This window comes from Pelobates fuscus, chromosome 10 (genome assembly GCF_036172605.1).
Source record: "Pelobates fuscus isolate aPelFus1 chromosome 10, aPelFus1.pri, whole genome shotgun sequence".
In the NCBI taxonomy this organism is placed as follows: Eukaryota; Metazoa; Chordata; class Amphibia; order Anura; family Pelobatidae; genus Pelobates; species Pelobates fuscus.
The window spans coordinates 152,083,150-152,102,095 of NC_086326.1; the positions used below are offsets into that span (position 1 = coordinate 152,083,150).

Below are 18,946 nucleotides of genomic sequence, written 5' to 3' on the forward strand. Positions count from 1 at the left end.
CCTGACACCCAGTGGGCTAACGTCACCGTAGATACGGGATGCTGGGGTAGTCTAAGAGCCAAAACAACTCGTGGCACATCAGGTCCCTGAACGACTGAGTCTGTATTTCATATTCCTCAATACAGGCCACCGGGCAGAGGTTAACATTGTGAGGAAACGAGGGATAGAAGACCGAAGTAATCAATGATTTTGTACGTCTGGAAATATTGAAAGAAGCACTGGTAGGAGTAAAGGAACGTGCGTCAATATCCAACGCTGAAACTATTGCATGATATCAAACACAAGAGCAAGGCCAATTTTGCTGACTGCTGTTTGAGCGTGAGTTTTACATTCCTGGGCCAAGCTTCAAACAGTTTAAGAACCAGATTCATATCCCATTATGAAGTGTATCGAGGTTTAGGTGGACATGCAAATCTAATGCCCCGTAGGAATCGACAAACCAACAGATGTTTACCAACCAGGGAACCATCCAGATCGTGCTGATACATATACACTATGTGGCGAAACCAGCTTCGCCACTGTGAACTGGAGAGGCCTGGCTGCTAGCCTCCTGCCCGCTGACTATGGCCCCTGGACATATTGCACTTTAAAGACTATATTTGGGCATGTACTAATTTGTATTGCTGCTACTGGCCCTTTAAAATCAGCAATGGACATTTTGGGACTACTGTCCCTTTAAGACTGTGGAGCGTAGTACAGTAATCCTGCCTTTAATACTTTCATGTCATGTATGTATTTTTGTATGCAGTTACCTGGGTTATATATGTGTACAGCATTCATCTGATTGTTCGGTAGAATCACTCCATTCATTATATTGAGGAAACTACCGAACAACCAGACCACCCAGGAATAAGTGTGCCTCCAATTACCGTTTGCAACAATGTTGCAAACGGGTAATTGGCAATCATGTAATGTGTTCTGTGTCCTCTGGGTGGCCGCCATTCAGGAAACAACCACGTGGCGGCGGCCATCTTAAACTACCGAACAGCGGTGTTTTGCCGTCGAGTGTCTGGAACTAAAATCGGACACTTGACTAGGCAAACACCGCTGAGACCTCCATACTTCCAGAAATTCGTATGGAAACTACCGAATGACCCGCCGTTCGGTAGAAAGAACCCCACAAACAAGGGAATTCATTCTAACCCTCTCCAGGCTCTATAACACAGGCAATTCGCCTGTTTTCATTCCCTTGTTTGTGACCGACCGCAGGGCCAAAATGCATGGAACTGATTTCGGATACTTTACCCATGCGGTCGGTCAATACTTTAAAGTTCCATAACTCCTGAACCATTTATCCGAATGGGCTGATTCTTGCATATGTTGTCCCCCTGAATAAGGGCTATCATGGGATACCTGTTTTGGAGGTGTAGCATATGTATTTGGGGTACATCCAGGAATTGGGGAAAAAGGTGTACAGTATAATTGTGTTAAGTGTTAATCTAAGGGGAGGAAATGTGTGGGAGGTACATCCATGTGATTGGTTAATTTCATCCTCCCCCTGGGAGTGTCCTGTATGTACTTGTTGGTAATAAAAGCCAGACTGGGTGTCCCAGTCTTGAGTTCCTGCTTAACCCTCAAAATGAAGTGTCGTCTCGTTCTTGGGGGGGATTGGATTGTAAGCTGACTGCCAAGAGTGTAAGCCGATTGTATGCTTTTCTTGTTCAGCTGTTCCAGTTCGGAGTGTTATTTCGTATCCAGCTCGTGAGTTCTGATGTTCTGCAGTAGCTGTGCCTGTCTATGGAAAAGGGGATTATCGCCTAAACGCATTTTTCCCCTTGTATGCTGAAACGGTCCGTTACACACTAATAGTGCGATAGGCCAAACCTTGGTCATAAAGGATGGTAAAGAAACGCAACAGGTTATTCACAGAAGCACATATGGGATCCACATGTTGTTCCATGCACCAACAACTCCATGTGTTCCAGGCATGGTTGTAGGATTGTCTTGTTACCGTGGCCCAATCTTCCCGCCAGTAAATCAAGAGTTGATTGTGGAACATTTGGTACAAACCAGGGTCCCCGGAGAGGATCCACGCTAATAGTCTGAGGTGTCCTTGAACCAGAAAGGGATGTGGATTCCCATCGGGGTCCGTGAATCCAGGGAGTAGTCTGTGATGGTCTACATACATCTCCATGAGCGAAGGGAACCAAGGTTGTGCAGTCCAGAATGGGGCTATGAGAACGGAAGAAGACGACTGAGAACGTCTGAGATGTAATAGTGTCTGAGCCAGTAGGGAGAAGGAAGAAAATGCATAAAGCCGTCTGTACGGCCAGTTGGTGTCTGGGTTTGGCCTCCAGCTGAAGAACACCAGAAGTTGGTAATTGAACCGAGATGCGAACAGATCGATATGCATCGGGCCCCAGAGCATTTATATTTGTAGAAAAATTGCGCGGTCCAGCTGCCAATCACTGGCGTTTTGCTGATGTCTGGAATCCCAATCTGATACTGTATTGGGCAAACCTGGAATGTATTCAGTTTGCACCGATATATTGCGATACAGACCGTATTGACAAAACTCCTTTGCCAGGTCCGTCAGTATCTTTGATCTCATGTTGCAGCCACCAGGCGAGTTCCTCCTTGGCTGTGCAATCGAGTGGAACAGAGTAGGAGTAAGAACGACACAAGCGTAGTTATGTAGCATTTAGACGTTAAAGCACCCTGTAGTAGAGAGACCCTGGGAAAATCGCCTGGATGGAGAGGAGACTGTGGCGATAGTAACCTCGCCCCTGGCTTTTGGAGGAGCCTGTTTGCCAGCCTCCTACCCTGTGACTATGGCCCCTTTAAGTTATTTGGCTCCAAGGCACTGCTTCTGCCCCTTTAAATTATATTGGAACAGTTTTCAACTTTCGAAGTGGCACTTCGGATACAGCCGAAGTAGTTGAAGTGGCCGCCATTCTATTTGTTCGAATGAGTTCAGCTGTGTTTTGTTCTTGAGTTCATGGAACTCAAATCGGACACGCAACGGCACGAACAACGCTGAAACTTTACCTTCTCTGGACTTCGACTCTTCCACTGGAGTCGAACACCGTTCGACAATTTGAACGGCACTTCAACATGGACTTTGTGCATGAACGGCAGCCGGATGTAATATTTATGGGGGTATGTGTCACGCATTCAGCCGCACAAAAATTAGATTAATGGTATTTACTGTCCTAACAGGAAAAGTTGTGCTGAGCAGCATTCAATCCACAGGAGGGTTTGTGCTGAGCAGCAATCATGCAAATAGGAACCTGGTAACTGCCTATGGGGTCAAAGGCCGGTTACAACCAATCAGATCCAAAGGCGGGGTATTTAGGCCCAGTTCTTCTCTTGCTCAGTGGCCTATCGAGGTTTCCCTTGTGGTTGTCCGAGAGCGCGTTATTTATTCTGGTTATCTGACTTTGGCATTGATTTTGTCTTCCCTGTTTTCTGGCATCCCTGACCGCTGGCTTTTCCTATACGTTACCTATCAGCCCTCTGTGTTACACAATTCTACGTGCTGGATCATACTGTAATCCTGACATCCAGTATGTTGTGTTTTGGGGTGTTTTCTGTACTTTGGGGAATATGTGTGTTTTTCTGCCAGTGGATAATTGTGTTATTGTATTATCTACATTAATTATATCACAGGCAGAGGGGAGTCATTGTGTGCTGTATGTGGGAGTGTTGGACATTGTTATATTGTTCTTATTGATCTGTACAGTTTGTAATGTGGTGTTCCATCAGGTCCAGGAGGTGTGCCTCTGGCCTGAGGAATTGTATAAAAGCCAACCTGAACCATTAAAGCTCAGATCACCTTGCACCTTCATGAAGTCTTGGCTCATGTTTGGGGGATTGAATAACTACACTCTGGGGGTTTGCTATAATCACTATACTCCCCTGAGTATAATCACTAAACTCTTATAAGAGCTGTTCCTGTTCCTACTCTCTGGACTAGAGGTCTACCCACTGGGAGCTGGATCCTGGTCTTGGATCCAGGGTGGGTGGAGGATGGCGAGACCCCAACTAAGCTGCGGAGGTTCGTGGGGTCTGCAGTACTTATGGTGTCTGGTGGAGTGCTTGGAGCCCTCGGAAAGCACTAGGAGCATCAATTGATGGAGGTACCCGGTCGGGGTGCAGGCGGTCCGTCAGACACAGGGGTTCCCCCAGCGGGTCCAGGATAGCAGAGTCGTCCGAAACCTCCTTGGCACTAATTACCGGTTTTGCAGACAAGCTGCGATCAGGAGATTAATTCTCTGAGTCAATAGAGCTGATCACATTGGACGCCTCAGAATCAAACCAGAATCGGAAGAATCAGCCAGTCGTCCATGTCCGCACCACTTTTGCCCGGAGTGTGACTCTTTTACGTGTATTTACGTGTATTTGTATTCTTACAGCCCTTAGGGACCACCGGTTTATCGTCAGAGGCCTTAGGGAGTGTCAAGCCAGAAGCTAGATGCCATGATCGCATTCGTAATGGAGTGGGACAAATTGAGCGACATAGCAGTGTAGATGGTCTGGGCGACTGATTTGGTCATGGCAGCGTCCAGGAGCGAGTGGAACTCCTCCGAGTTCATCTGCTCCAGTGACGCTTCATCCTCCCCAGACTGGGTAGGGTGTCTAGATAGAACAGGGGGCAGGTGTTGCCTACTGGCACGAACAGAGGCATTAGGAGTATTTGTGAAGGGATGCCCCTTCACCATTCGGCTATTTGCATTCATTTCTACTATCCTGTCCCAGTTCATTTGTTATTTCACTGGTCCATTCGTTATTTTGTTCGGTTCCCGAACCGAGACCACCCAGAGACTAATTAGAACTTAGAACACTGTGTATCTTGTATGAAAACCACAGACTAATTGAGAGCTCCCGGGTAGCCGCCATTTCGTGCATATGAATACACATGGTTAGAACAATGGGTGGCGGCCATATTTTCTCCCGAATGCTGCCTGCAGGACTTTATCTCGCTGGCTCAGAGGAGGAGTTTATGTACTCTATAAATTGATTGCCTGTTTTCCCATTAAACCAGTCTTGTCCCAGCATTAAGCTTTGTCTTGTGTGGGTTATTATGTGACACCAGCGATATTGGAACCTGTGGGTTATTGGCGTATTATTCTTATGGGAAAAGGGTATGCAAGATGGGGATATCTTCACTTACCATCACAGTATTAACCTTCAAATTAGAAGGGGCCTGCATGGTGACAGAGTATAGTGAAAATAGCAACTCTCCACACTAGGGATGAATTTGGGTAAAATCTTGTCACAGAAAGAAGGGAAGGGTCTGAGAGCAGGGGAGCTGTTACAGACAGTGTTCAAAGGGCAGAGCAAATTACAGCACAATGCACAAAAATACTATAGTAGACTAGCTTACCGAGTGTTCCCTCAGGTATAGCTTCTGGAGAGCACTGTTAAGCTGCTCAACCACACAGGCAGCCAATCAACTCACGCAAAACAGAGGGCCCTGCTCCTAGACAGCAATGGAAATGAAATATGTAAAAAATAACAAAGAACAAAACTATTAACTAGGCAGTGATACCAATAAATGTTAGCCAAAACACAGAAACAGTGATAGCAAAAAAAATGGTACTTAGCTAAGGCAGCAGCAAAGAAAGAGGAGTGGCTTAGGGTCACATGGGAGTATATGGAATGTGGACTGTTCTCATTGGCTAAATGTGTTATATGGTTAACCCATTGAGGGTACTTGTTTTTTTGTTTTTTTTCTATCAATATCTTGATATCCGTTCTTTGCTGCTGAAGAACAAAGAAAGACATCAAGCATAATATGAGCCTCCATGTCCTTTAAGTAGAATTCCGGCCTTCTTCCATGATGTGTGTTGGGAAGATCCTTTACTATATCAAAACATTCCTAAATGGTTTGATGTTACAACTGAAGCACAAAGAACTCTAGACCAGTGATCTTTGTAGACCAGTGATCTTTGTAGACCAGTGATCTTTGTAGACCAGTGATCTTTGTAGACCAGTGATCTTTGTAGACCAGTGATCTTTCTAGACCAGTGATCTTTCTAGACCAGTGATCTTTCTAGACCAGTGATCTTTCTAGACCAGTGATCTCTTTCAGGTCAAGGGACACATTCAGGAGATACACTTTTCCAAGGCCTACTTTTTATTATGTTGAATCTTGATCAGAAGCTCATAAATGTTACTTTGACTTGAAGCCTTACTAAGGTGATTTGTATACTTCTGCACAAATTGACTTACTAGATTTACTTGGCAGCTGAAAATCACAATGCTGATTTAAAAAAATATAGAACTGCTTTTTAACATTTACACTCCTGAAATGCGGATATTTATGGCACACTTTGAGTTGGCTTAAGGCATCGGGGTGTACCACAGAACTCTGGTTGAAAACCACTGCTCTACTACAATACTGCGCAGTAATGATTATGTTGCTTACCAAGTATTTCCTTTTCATATTTTTTAACTATTGATTTAATTCCTGGTACTTTTTTATAGATTGCTCAATAAAAAGTCCTTCTGAACAATGTTGCCAGGATGGAAGTGCACCAACCAAGAGAAGAAAGACCCAGGGCTCCAATTCAAATGAAAAAAGTAAATTCCTCAGAATCCTATGTGTCTCCAAATCCGACAGAATACAGAGCGGCAAAACCTTTTAATGTTCTGAGTGTGAAAACCTCTCACACGTGCTTTCTGGGACTTCATGGCTGCATCAGTAGTTTGGCTGGCTAGGTTACCTACATACATGTGCCAGTACACACGCTCACAGGTGTAAGTTACTTAAACCAATAGTTGTGACATGGGAACTTAGATATTTAAAATAATTTCAGGATTATTTTTTTTTTCATTTTGTGAATGCCAATTTAACAAGTGTCACTAACTAAAAGATGATGAGCAAAGGGTTGGGATGGATTCTTGGCTGAACTAGAGTCTAGTCCAATAGGCAAGCAAATTAATATTTTATAGCTTTTGATTTCATTTATTTCCTGGTACATTTCTTTCAGATTGCTCCACAAACAGCAGACCTTCTGAAGAATGTTGCAAGGATGTGAATGCATCAAGTGAGACTACAAAGTCCAAGGACTTTAGTACAGGTAATAAAAAGTTCACTTCTCAGAATTCTATGTTTCTCGAAATAAGACGGAATACAGAAGAATACAATCTTTGCATGTTCTGAATGTGTATACCTTACGTAGAACATAGTAAAACGTCCTAGCCAGGGCCAGATTAAGAGCCCAGTGGGCCTGATGCTGACAGTTATGATGGGCCTAATTACAGAATTTTATCGACCAAAAACACTAAAACAGTCATACCTCCCAAGCGTCATGTATCTGATGGAGATGGTGTTGGAGGGAAACTCAAAGGATGCAGATATAAGAAAACACATACTCTATGCTAATCTCTCTCTAATTTATGCTTTCATCTTTCAAGTAAATCCATACCCCCCTAACAGCAGTGTCCAGTGAAGCAGGAAGTCAATTGGCGGCGTAAAAGGGTGGGCCACTGACGCGAATCACGTGACCAGAACTACCAAAAGGGGCGAACATGCCCAAAAAGGGGGCATGTCTGTCCAAAGAATTGGAAGGCCAGCCTGGGATCAGTGTCCCCATGTCGCTATGTATCAAAGTGTCAGTGTACCCATGTTGCTCAGTCCCCTAGTCTCCCAGTGTCTGTGTCCTCATTTCTCCCCATGTCTCAGTGTTTCCCTTGTCACTAGGATACTAGGGGACACTGAGATACATGTGGACACAGACACTAGGGACACAGAGACATGGGAACACAGACACTGGGAGACATGGGGACACTGAGACACTAGGGACACTGGCTTGGAGGCATGGGGACACTGAGACACTTGGGGACACTGAGAAATGGGGGCCCTTGTGGACATAGACATGGGGCAACTGGGAGACATGGGGAAACTGAATAATTTGGGGGTACTGGGAGACATGGGGACACTAGGGACACTGGCTGGGAGACATAGGGACACTGGGAGACATGGAGACACTGTGTTCCTAGTGTCTCCATGTCCCAATGTGTAACCCAATGTCCCTATGTCTCACAGTGTCTCAGTGTCCTCAAGTGTCTCAGTGTCCCCATGTTTCCCTGCTGCCTTTCCCCCCATATTTCACTTCCCTGCCTTTCCCCCATCCTTCACTGGGAGACATGAGATGCTGAGACACTAGGGACACTGGCTGGGAGATATAGGGACACTGGGAGACATGGGGACACAGACACTAGGGACACTGGCTGGGAGACATGTGGACACTGGGAGACATGGGGACAATGAGACTCTAGGGACACTGAGAGACTAGGGGAAACTGGGAGCCGTGGGGACACTGAGACACTAGGGACATTGGCTGGGAGACATGGGGACACTGGGAGACATGGAGACACTGTGTCCCTAGTGTCTCCCAATGTCCCTATGTCTCACAGTGTCCCCCTAGAGGCAGGGAGGGATATGCTGTAACTTCCTATCCCTGCCTCTCGCAAACCCTACTGGCTGGTGCTGGTATTGCAGAGTAATCTCTATTGATACTGAGAAAAATATCTGCATTTGTATTGCCGGTATTACTGCAATATCGGCATGGCCAGGCAGCACCAAATACTGGCTGTGCTGGTAAAATACCAGTCAGGTGGCAAACCCAAGAGTAGTGTATCCAACAGCCCCTATGTTAATCCGGCCCTGGTCCTAGCCAGTTTGGCAGTCTGTCCTGGGACTAGAAGTTGTAGGGTATGTCTGGCTTAGCTGCCTGGTTACTTTTAGGTTTATTTTGTGAAATGTTACCACCTATGTTTTTTTTGGTTCAATAAAAACCTTGTTTGAAATTATTGGAAAAATGTTGAGGGTTTCTGCTTTCATCTCCATGTGGGATTAGGAACAGGGTCTCGCCTTAACTAGTACTCAAGTTTCAAATAAGTACCAAGTGATTTGCTATTACCTTTCAAGAGACTGACATTGGGCAATACCATCTCTAGGTGCGTCCTGAGGTTTGTGTTACAATGTTTGGGAGGTAAGATGGAGAAGAATAGTCTGCTAATATGTTATACATTTTGCATCCACAGAATTAGCGATTCAATTTTAATATCTCTTCTCAGACACCAGTCTTCTAGTCCATCCTTTTGTTGTGGAGTAGGCACTCTGCAGTTGCTGTGGCTTGGGATCCATATCCGTGAAATTGTTATGGACAGTCACGGTCTTTCTCCACTGCTTTGACTACTGCATACTGTGTGAATTTTTTCTCGAATACCCTACAAGGGGATGTGATTGTTTGTGTGCAGGTGACTGAAAAGGGAAGCGGCTATGAAGATTTTCTTCCCTTAAGCTGCTCCTCCTTGGCACTGCCATCTTCTCACTGGCATGACATCATCTATAAAGAGCCATCGTCACTATTGTACTCTCGCACAAGTACAAAACAAAATCTATAGAGGATCTTGCAAGACTACAGGCTCTTCTCTAGTTAATATCATGGATGTGCAATAATGTATCATGGGCATTTGTTGTCCATCACACAAGTTACTCCACAATCTGTTCCCGTTCGCTGCTGCAACTGACTGCTAATGGTAAATAGTGGAAACTCTACCTTTTGCCAAAGTCTGGCAGTTATATAAGGCAAAGTAATCTCTACTTTGTACTGTCTATATGTTTTGATTGAGTTGGAATTTCAATACAGTTCCAGCAGAGTCAGAAAGCCTTTCACAAACATTCTGTCTTGATGAAGAGAACCTCCATTTCAATACTAAGCAATTGATGAATATCCTCCATAAGATCCAGGATCCTTGACATCACCCATCTTTGGTGACCAGAGTCTTTTGATTTGGTACAGTTGAGGTTGTGGATTATCTCTGTAACTGGCGTTCAATCCATTCTCCAAGGGAGGAGACAACGCATCAAACGCTGCCACTATTTTAGGACTCAACGACTGCCATTCAGTATTCCTTATTTCTTGTTCCTTCAGTGGGATTCATTATTCCAAAAGATACCGCACCATCTATTGGTGAAAGCCTGGTTATTATTTATATATTTTGTAAAATTCATGATTTTACAGTATATATATTCCTTTGTATTTTTTGCCTTTGTTCTATTATATGCTTATGTATTATGCACAATTTTGAATCCCTCACAATAAGTTACTTGTAGTGTTGTTAAAAGGTAAACCCAGTTCAAAAATAAATAATCTAATTAGTTCCTTTTGGTACATTGTGCAAATATGGTTCTTTTCAGGAGCCCAAAGTCTAATGGCCTGTCTTCTGGCTGCACTGCTCTCTGGTATTTGGGATTGGCTAAAGAGTCCTAAGATTTGTGGGCAAAAGAGCTAGGCATCATAGCCAAAAAGTGTCTTTATGAAGACGGTGACAGGCAGAGAGGGATCGATTCCTGCCTGAGAGGACCAAGCTGCGTTGGGGCTGATTCCTGTCTGAAATATGGTTGGGGTTCTGTTTATGCAGCCCTAGCCACACCTCCCCTGGCTATGATTGACAGAGCCTGCATGGAAAACAAACTGGTTTCACCTTCAAACAGATGTAATTTACCTTAAATAATTGTATCTCAATCTCTAAATTGAACTTTAATCACATACAGGAGGCTCTTGCAGGGTCTAGAAAGCTATTAACATAGCAGGGGATAAGAAAATCTTAATTAAACAGAACTTGCAATAAAGAAAGCCTAAATAGGGCTCTCTTTACAGGTAGTGTTTATGGAAGGCTGTGCAAGTCACATGCAGGGAGGTGTGACTAGGGTTCATAAACAAAGGGATTTAACTCCTAAATGGCAGAGGATTGAGCAGTGAGGCTGCAGGGGCATGTTCTATACACCAAAACTGCTTCATTAAGCTAAAGTTGTTCAGGTGACTATAGTGTCCCTTTAAAGGAACAGTTCGAGCACCATAACTACTAGCTCGTGCTAGTCACCACCACTTCTGCAGTCCAGACGTTCCCAGAGCTAGGTCTGCAGGGTTTAGATCGTTTACGGAGAATTCTAGCCCTGCGGAGCTTAGCTCATTGGAGCTAACAGACGCTCCTTCTGTGAGTATTAATCCAGATTGAAACCAGCAAGACATAATAAGTTTGGATACCTAGTTAACTATGCTAGTACTCACAATCACAAGTTTTTGATAAAAGGACACCGTAGGCACCACCATCACTTTCACTCTTTGACGTGGTTATGGTATATGAAGTTCCCCAGTGCTGTCTCACAGTTCAGGATCTCAATCAGTTTGATATCTAAGAAGGCCCCCCCCCCCCATTGAAGGTTATTGCTAATTAGCCATACCAGTTCAAGCCAGTGGTGGGCAGCAATGACAGGAAACTCAGCTGACATTCTCAGCCTTGCCCAGCTGCAAAAACATTTTACCACTGAACATTGGGGACTCCAGGCACCATAACCACTTTAATGAGTTCAAGTGGTTATGGTTCCTAGAGTGTCCCAGTAATAAAACCTATTGTTGTGAGACGGAAAGTTTTGAATATTTCTTGTATGTTGAATTAAAGGAGCATTCTAAGTCTAACCCTTCCAGCTCACTATTGTGGAAATATAAATGCCTTAGATCTGGGTCACTCCACCTTGACAGCAAGTGTTCCTGGCAACACAACTAATGATCTATATCTGCCTACCTCACATCCTCATAGATTGTAAGCCTTTTCCACTTTCTATAAAGCGCTGCGGAATATGTAGGTTGCATATAAATAAGATTAATAATTTCATGTAAACACAGGACTGAATTAATAATACAGACTTAACATTATAAATGACCATCTTGTCCATCTCCCACAACATTGATTAGCTGAAAGTGAAAGTAGGATAGTCCAGCGCGTTCAACCAATCAATACTGTGACAGAGCTCCCCGTACCCCGGCTGGGTCTGCTTCCTAGTTGTGGCTGAATAGGGGAACTAGCTCTGTTCGCTCCCAGGGGCTGGACGGCACACAGTCCTGGGAGCTGTAGTCCTAGGCAGGAGGGGGGCATGGGTTACAGATAACCATCTCCCTCTCTGGGAGATACCAACAGGACACAGTTACATACATTAAAACATATTACACATGGGGGGGAAGCTTAGGCGTTTGCGGGAAGGGGTTACACATGTAAAACATATATCACTGGATAGCCCTGGGTCCCAACTAGGATCCCTGCAAATAGCGGGGTAATCGGATGTACAGAGCTCAAGAAACCATCGTACAAAGTCTGGGCTTGACGCTCTGTATATCCCCGAAACTAGTTACACAGTGTTGCTTGGTTAAGTCCGGTGAATTCAAACTTTGCGCCTAAACCAAGCAACAGCCAATCCGGAAAAGGGGCGTGAACCAAATCGTGCCAATCAGCGCTCAGGGAGGAGAGGGGTTTTGCCGCCCAATCAGGAGAAAGGGCGCAAACCCAGTTTGAATGGGAGCTCCTTTTCCGATTGGTCAGCACAGTCCTCCAGGCGGCCAGCAGGACTCTGCGGCTGTGAAGCCGACTTACAGCTCCCGGGTTTCCGCTGGGGCTCGCGCCTCTCTCCGGTGGCTACCTCAACTTAGGTAGCCCCGGGGAGTTCGCTCTCTGGGCAGCTACGAGCCTGGCCTCTTAGCTCCCAGGTAGGGGGAGCAGTGATTATAGCTCCGTTAGGAGCAGGTAGGTCGATCAGAACTGCCAGTACCCAACAGTGTCCCCACCAACCTCAGGGACCCGTTCATGGAGTCCCGGTGCGAAGACCCTGCAAGGGAAGCGTCTCCTTTCGGGATACAAATGCTCCCCCTGGGTGGCGTTCGCCTATACGAAATGGCGGCCACCCAGGGAAGCACTCATTAATTACTTCCCTTGCGTTTTCACACCTATGTTGCAGATGCGAATGTTCTGATTGACTGGTGTGAACATTCCTGGGGTACCGGGGTGGTCCACGTTCGGGAGACAAACTGGTTTCGTTCGCATGAGCATTGCCGAACTGTCAACGGAGCATTTTACACAAAATCTATAAAACTACATGGGGAAATGTACAATACACAGGGGAAAATACACAAATAAGCAGTGGGCATGGTACTCGGTGACGGCGGTCCATCACAAATACCTCCCAGGTTAATGAGGAAGTGTTAGTGGCCGGCATGGGACAAACGGTCCCTGGTTGTTTAGGAACGGATTACGGATTTATAAAAATAATTTAACGGTTTCATGTTAACACTGTTATTTTGCATTCCTGCATTCCACCTATTAGAACTATAAAGGCATTGAGTGCATGGCACACATTAGAACGGCCTGAGGCACCCCAGTGTGCACCTGCTCTAGGCAAAGCTCTAGGCAAGTACCACTATAGGCACCCAGACCACTTCAGCTCAATAAAGTTGTCTGGGTGCCAGGTCCCTCTAGTTTTAACCCTGCAGCTGTAGAAACTGCTATGTTTTACTGAGGGTTACCCAGCCTCTAGTGGCTGTCTCACTGACAGCCGCTAGAGGCGTCCCCTGCGATAATCACAGTGAGAAGACGCTGGACGTCCATAGGAAAGCATTCAGTAATGCTTTCCTATGGACTGACTAAATGTGCGCGCGGCTCTTGCCGTGCATGCGCATTTGGAGCTGACGTCGGCAGAGGGAGGAGAGTTCCCCAGCAAAGAGGGAGCCCAGCGCTGAATGAAGAAAGGTAAGTGGCTGAAGGAGTTTTAACCCCTTCAGCCCAGCTGGAGGGTGGCCTTGAGGGTGGGGACCTAATGACCCTCAAGTTTGTTTTCCTGGCACTATAGTGGTCCTTTAACATTCCAGGGTGCAGTCGTGATTATGTTACTTAGTTTGCCCCTTTAAAATCTTTTTAACAGTTGAGTAACTTTAGTTCCTGATATGTTTCTTTCAGATTTTTCAATAAACCGCAGTCCTGAAGAATGTTTCACGGATGAAATGGCACCAGTTGAGAGAACAAAGAACAAGGACTTCAATTCAAGTAAATTTCCAAATCCTATATGTTTCCAGATTAGATGGTAAACAGAGGAGCCAAATCTGTTCTAAATATTACAAAAAAACACACGGGGATACATTTAGGGCCCTGCTGCTCCCTGGTTTCCTTTCTGTCTGCGCTGCGGTATGAGGAAGGTTTGGTTAGGTGGCTGGTGATAGGCTGACACTCTCAGCCAATCACCAGGTGCCCATTGAGAGAAATAGTGCATGCCTCATTGAACTCAGTGACGCTGGACTTCCTCACACGTTTCATGAGAACGTCCAGCATTTTTAAATCCTCCATAGGAAAGTATTAAGTCTGTGCTTTCCAATGGGGAAGGCTTTACACACGCGGAGCTCACCACGCTCCTCCAATCGACTAACGTTGGAGGAGGAGCCCAAACCCAGCACTGAGGGACCTCGATGTTGCAATCGCTGGGAAGGGGGGGACAGAGAGACACTAGTGTTAGGAATACAGGTTTGTATCTGTATCACTATAGTATTCCCTTAAACTTGTTAGAGCTTTGGAATCAGTGAGCTCATGGCATCCCGCCATGGTTGAAAACGTCTTCAAGCAATATTACACCTGCAAACTGTAGTGGTTGTGCTGCTTAGCCAGTCCATTTAATTTATTTTTTTGATAGAAATTAAATCATTTTATTCCTGGTATATTTCTTACAGATTGCTCTGTAAACACCAGTCCTTCTGAAGAATGTTGCAAGGATGGAAGGGCCCCAACCAAAAAAAGAAAGACCAAAGACTCTAAATCAGGTTAAAAAAAAAACAAATTCCTCGGAGTCCTCTGTGTCTCCAGGTCAGACAGAATACAGCAAAACACAGCTTTTTATGTTCTGAATGTGAAAACATTATCTAGGGGGAGCCGATTGATTTTTTTTTTTTTTTCTTTTTTCATATTCACCTGCTTCTTCTTTCTTATGCTCTCCACACCCACCTCAATGGGGACTGAGAGTCTTGTCCAACAATGCAATCTGAACACGTTTACTACATACTTCTCAACGTTTTTCTAGCTTTATTTTGGTTTGTATATTTGTTTAAAGAGATTGCTTGCTGGTTTAAAAATAAATTATAATTGTCAAGCAATGCATGTTGTGACGAATGCCCCTTTGCCTGGACATTCGCCACTGGCTCCTGGAGGAGTTTGGAAGCTGGCCTCCTGCCCACCAACTATGGGCCAGGTCAGTGACTGCCCACCAACTATGGTCCCCCTGGTTTGGCACTTTCCCCCTGGTTCGGCACTTTCCATTCGTGCGCAAAGAACCGAACGCTAACTCTCTGGTGGCCGTTTGCATGGACCAAAACCGCAAATAGACTACAGGGAGACTTAGCCACAAATGTCCTGGAACTATTTTCGGCATGAAGACTTCGCAGTTCCCGGTCAGTCCCCAACGGCACTTAGCCGCGATTCTATGGAACTATTTTTGGCTAGGGGACCGTGCGATTACTGGTTAACTTGGTTCTGCGTTTTGCACCAGTTTGAAAAAAAAAAGGAGAGCGCTTTTTGGAGGGAAGGTGCCTGAGACTATTGGGAACAAATGCTGCTTGCGATCCAGGCGGAACACCCTGTAGTTCGTCCGCCGGAGTTCCGGAAAGTTGACCGGCAAAAGCAACAAATGCTCTGGAACTGTTTTGGGCATAGGACCACGTGTGTGGCCGGTCAGAACTTGAACACGGTGGCTACTCCCCTGTACTGCATGGATCTAAGCGCAATTTGCACAACTTGGGCGCTCAGATCAGGGGTGTTTGAGGATATATAATGTGTGCGGTTATTTTGTATTTTTATTATGTTTTTGGGTGTTTTATGATTTTGTGAGAGCTAATCGAATTAAGGTCCTTTAGACTCCATTATCTCCCAGCTACAGGAATTAAAGGGAGGAGTATACGTATGAACCTGAAGGGAGACTGTGTATTGTGGGTGTGTTCTACATAATGTAGTTATTGCTGTGCATTGTGTATAAAAGGAGGCCACTTGGATTAAACACATTCGTTTTACCCCTTCATAAAGTCTAGGCTCATGTTTGGGAGATTGGAGAGCTCTCATCAATACTCTGCTGAAACAGGAGAGCTCTAATGACTGCAGCACTTGGGATTCGTGAGACTACTAACGGATATACTCAGCCGGAGTATAGAGGATCCGTTACACATGTAACATTACCATCACAGTGAGCTGGGGAGGCTATATTGCTTAGAGCAACTATTGATTTCATTTTTAATTCCCAGTGCATTCTTTCAGATTGCTCCATAAACAAAGGTCTTGAAGAATGCGGCAAGGATGGAAACAAAACAATTGAGAAAACAAAGAAACAGGACTCTAGTTCAAGTGAAAAAAGTAAGTTCTTCAGAATTCTGTATGTCTCCAAATCCGAATATAGGAGCTAAACATTTTCATGTTCTGAATGTGAAGACATCCCCTAGGGGGCTTCAGTTTAATTCTCTTACATTTCTAACCAGGTTGGCAGTCTGTGATCGGAGTAGTAGTTATAAGGATACAGATCTGTGCTGGCCGGTTTTAGCTTATTCGGGTACCTTTTTTACCAGTACACACAGTTACAGTTTTAAGTTGATTAATGTTTAATAGTTGTGATCTGGGTGGGATTTTTTTCATGTGTGTTGCACATTTTAGATAGTCTGTATTTGGTTTTCAGTGTCTAAACTGAAAGGTGAAAACCAAAAATCCTGATTGAATTATTGATTGAAATAGTCTATCCCTCTATTTGATAAGCAAATTATATTTCCTTTCCAACCCTAGCAGTATCATAAATTGGCCAAATCTCCACCTCCCAGCTTTCAGGACAGTATTAAGAATGAGATGAAGTGGTCCAGGTGCTTTCCGTGTCCCATTAAGCAGCCCAGATCAGAATTCCCGGGCTGCCAAGTCACATATGCTCTCGGCACGTAATTAAAAACATCTCTGGATGTGCAGTGCTTCAAGCAGAAACACGGCACCTTCAGACTACTACCACCATCAACACTTCAAAAAGCCCAAGTGGTCATGGTGGTTGGAGCAATGCTTTAATGAGTTATGTAAGGATCATTTACCTTCAGCTCGTCTTAGCTACCTGATATTTTACCACCTTTCCACATAGGATTCCAATGTCACTATTCTATAGTCAAGAAACATACAGAAAATATTTAAAGCTTTCATTTTATTCCATAAATATGCTGATCCTTTTACTATCATAGCAAAATTAGATTCTGTTGCCTAGGATTATCAAAATCCTTCTAAATCCTCCTGGTATTTCAAATTTCCATTAAAGATATAGGTTACAGTACCGGCACCCCTAGGCATAAAAGGGTTAAACCGCCGTTTAGAAGATCTTCCCCTTCCAGAGATACAGGCACAGCTACTGTAGAACACCAAACTCCCGAACTGCATACAAAATAGTACTCCAAACTCCCGAACTGGAACCTCACGAATAGCTGCTAGCAGACGAACAGGATAAGCACCCAAGCGGCTTACACTCCTGGCAATCAGTCTCTAACAGCATACAGTAAATCCCCCCCAAAGACGAGACAGAGCTCCGTGTTGAGGGTCAAGCAGTGGTCTGGTTTAATGTGGGCTACCTGCCCAGTATTTATGCAGGTCTTCCACCTGGTGGACACTCCCCTAGGGGACCAGATGGAAGACTGTGACAAAGGACAGACATGAACCAATGACAGACACACAGAGGTAAAACATCCCCACAATGCATCCTAATGTCCCTCCCTCTGTCCTGGAGATAATTGGGAAGTAATCCAATTATCTCCCAGGACAGAGGCAAAACTCCATTAACCACATGGCAGTAAAAGACAGTAAAATACATAAAAATTTATAAAGTTACAACTGTTACACAAAGCATATACATTCTACCTATCCCCAGATAGCTTAGATCTGAGTGCACATTATTACCAAATAACGCTCAGATCACATACATTTCAATCGCCATGGAGCCAAAGTCTTTCCCATAGTCTTTCGTTACACAAATAGGCTCCATGGCATGGCTATCTGGGGTAATGCTGTTCATACGGTTAAACGACCGAATGAACAGGCATCCGCTTAAATGACCGAAGGCAGAAGTAAGGAGGCTGACGGCTCAGCGGTGTTCGCGCAAATAAGTGTCCGTTTCCAGTTCCATAGTTTGGGCGCTGAACACCGCTGGCCGTTTGGGACGTTAAAATGGCCACCGCCACATGTTCGGCAAACGAACAAAGGCCACCCAACATTTGTCAATTAAGCTGCGGTTAACCGCAGCTTCTGGGAGGTAAATTGCCAACACACTCCCAATACAGGTGGTCCAGTTAATCGGTTGTTTGTTCGGTAGATTGAATCTACCGAACGCCGGGCAGAAAGGCACGAACAAGCCTTTTCTGCAGGGGAAAAGAAGGCTTTTTAACATGGGGCCATAGTCCAGAGGCAACAGGCGGGCAACCAGGCTTCTCCAATGCAATGTTACCGTTCCTGCTCACTCTTACTCATGCTCTGATCTTATTTGACAATACTGAAGAATATGATTTGCAGAAGCAATTGGATTCTTTTTGGAGATCTAGAATTCTGGAATATCTCATGCTTTGGAAAGGGAACAGCACCTAGGATCGTTCCTGGGACCTGACTTCTCTTGTGGATGCCCCAGTTTGTGTCAGGGCCTTCTGTAGAGCACTTCCTGAGAAGTTGGTCCCATGCAACCTCTGGAGTTGGCATCGTAGTAGGGGTACTGTTAGAAACCTATTCTACTTTAATCCACTGGGCAGTGCTTAGGTCAGTTATAAGGCTTTAGCATCCATTTTGATGTGCTCTAACTCTACAGTGATGAAAGATCTAAAACTGGTTCAGAACATTCCCGGAGCTCCTGTACTCCGACTGAGTACCTCTGCCCAGTCTGCTTTCTAGCCTCTTCGCTGAGGCTTCACTGTGGTCCCTCTGGAGCTTTTCCACCCGACCATCCCTTTTTTCAGGCAGGTGTTTTAGTTTCTGCCTATTCCGCTGCAGCCCTTCTTCCAGGCAGGTATCTACCTCTGCCTGCAATGTGTTCTATTGCCTTTACAAAGACACTTGCGGCTCTCAGGCCTAGCTCCTTTGATTTTTCCTAACAACAACTCTGTGGCTGGGATACCTAAAAATCCACACAGGA

At 44.9% G+C, this 18,946-nt stretch overlaps 1 protein-coding gene across 1 annotated transcript in view; it reads left to right on the forward strand.

The window, feature by feature from the left end:
- LOC134574875 (zinc finger MYM-type protein 1-like) overlaps positions 1-18,946 on the forward strand; it is a 37,845-nt gene that overhangs the window by 15,808 nt on the left and 3,091 nt on the right. The window contains exons 5-8 of the mRNA XM_063433923.1: positions 6,430-6,525; positions 6,936-7,025; positions 13,741-13,827; positions 16,072-16,167. Coding sequence (XP_063289993.1) covers positions 6,430-6,525; positions 6,936-7,025; positions 13,741-13,827; positions 16,072-16,167 — 369 coding nt within the window. The remainder of the gene's footprint in view (positions 1-6,429; positions 6,526-6,935; positions 7,026-13,740; positions 13,828-16,071; positions 16,168-18,946) is intronic.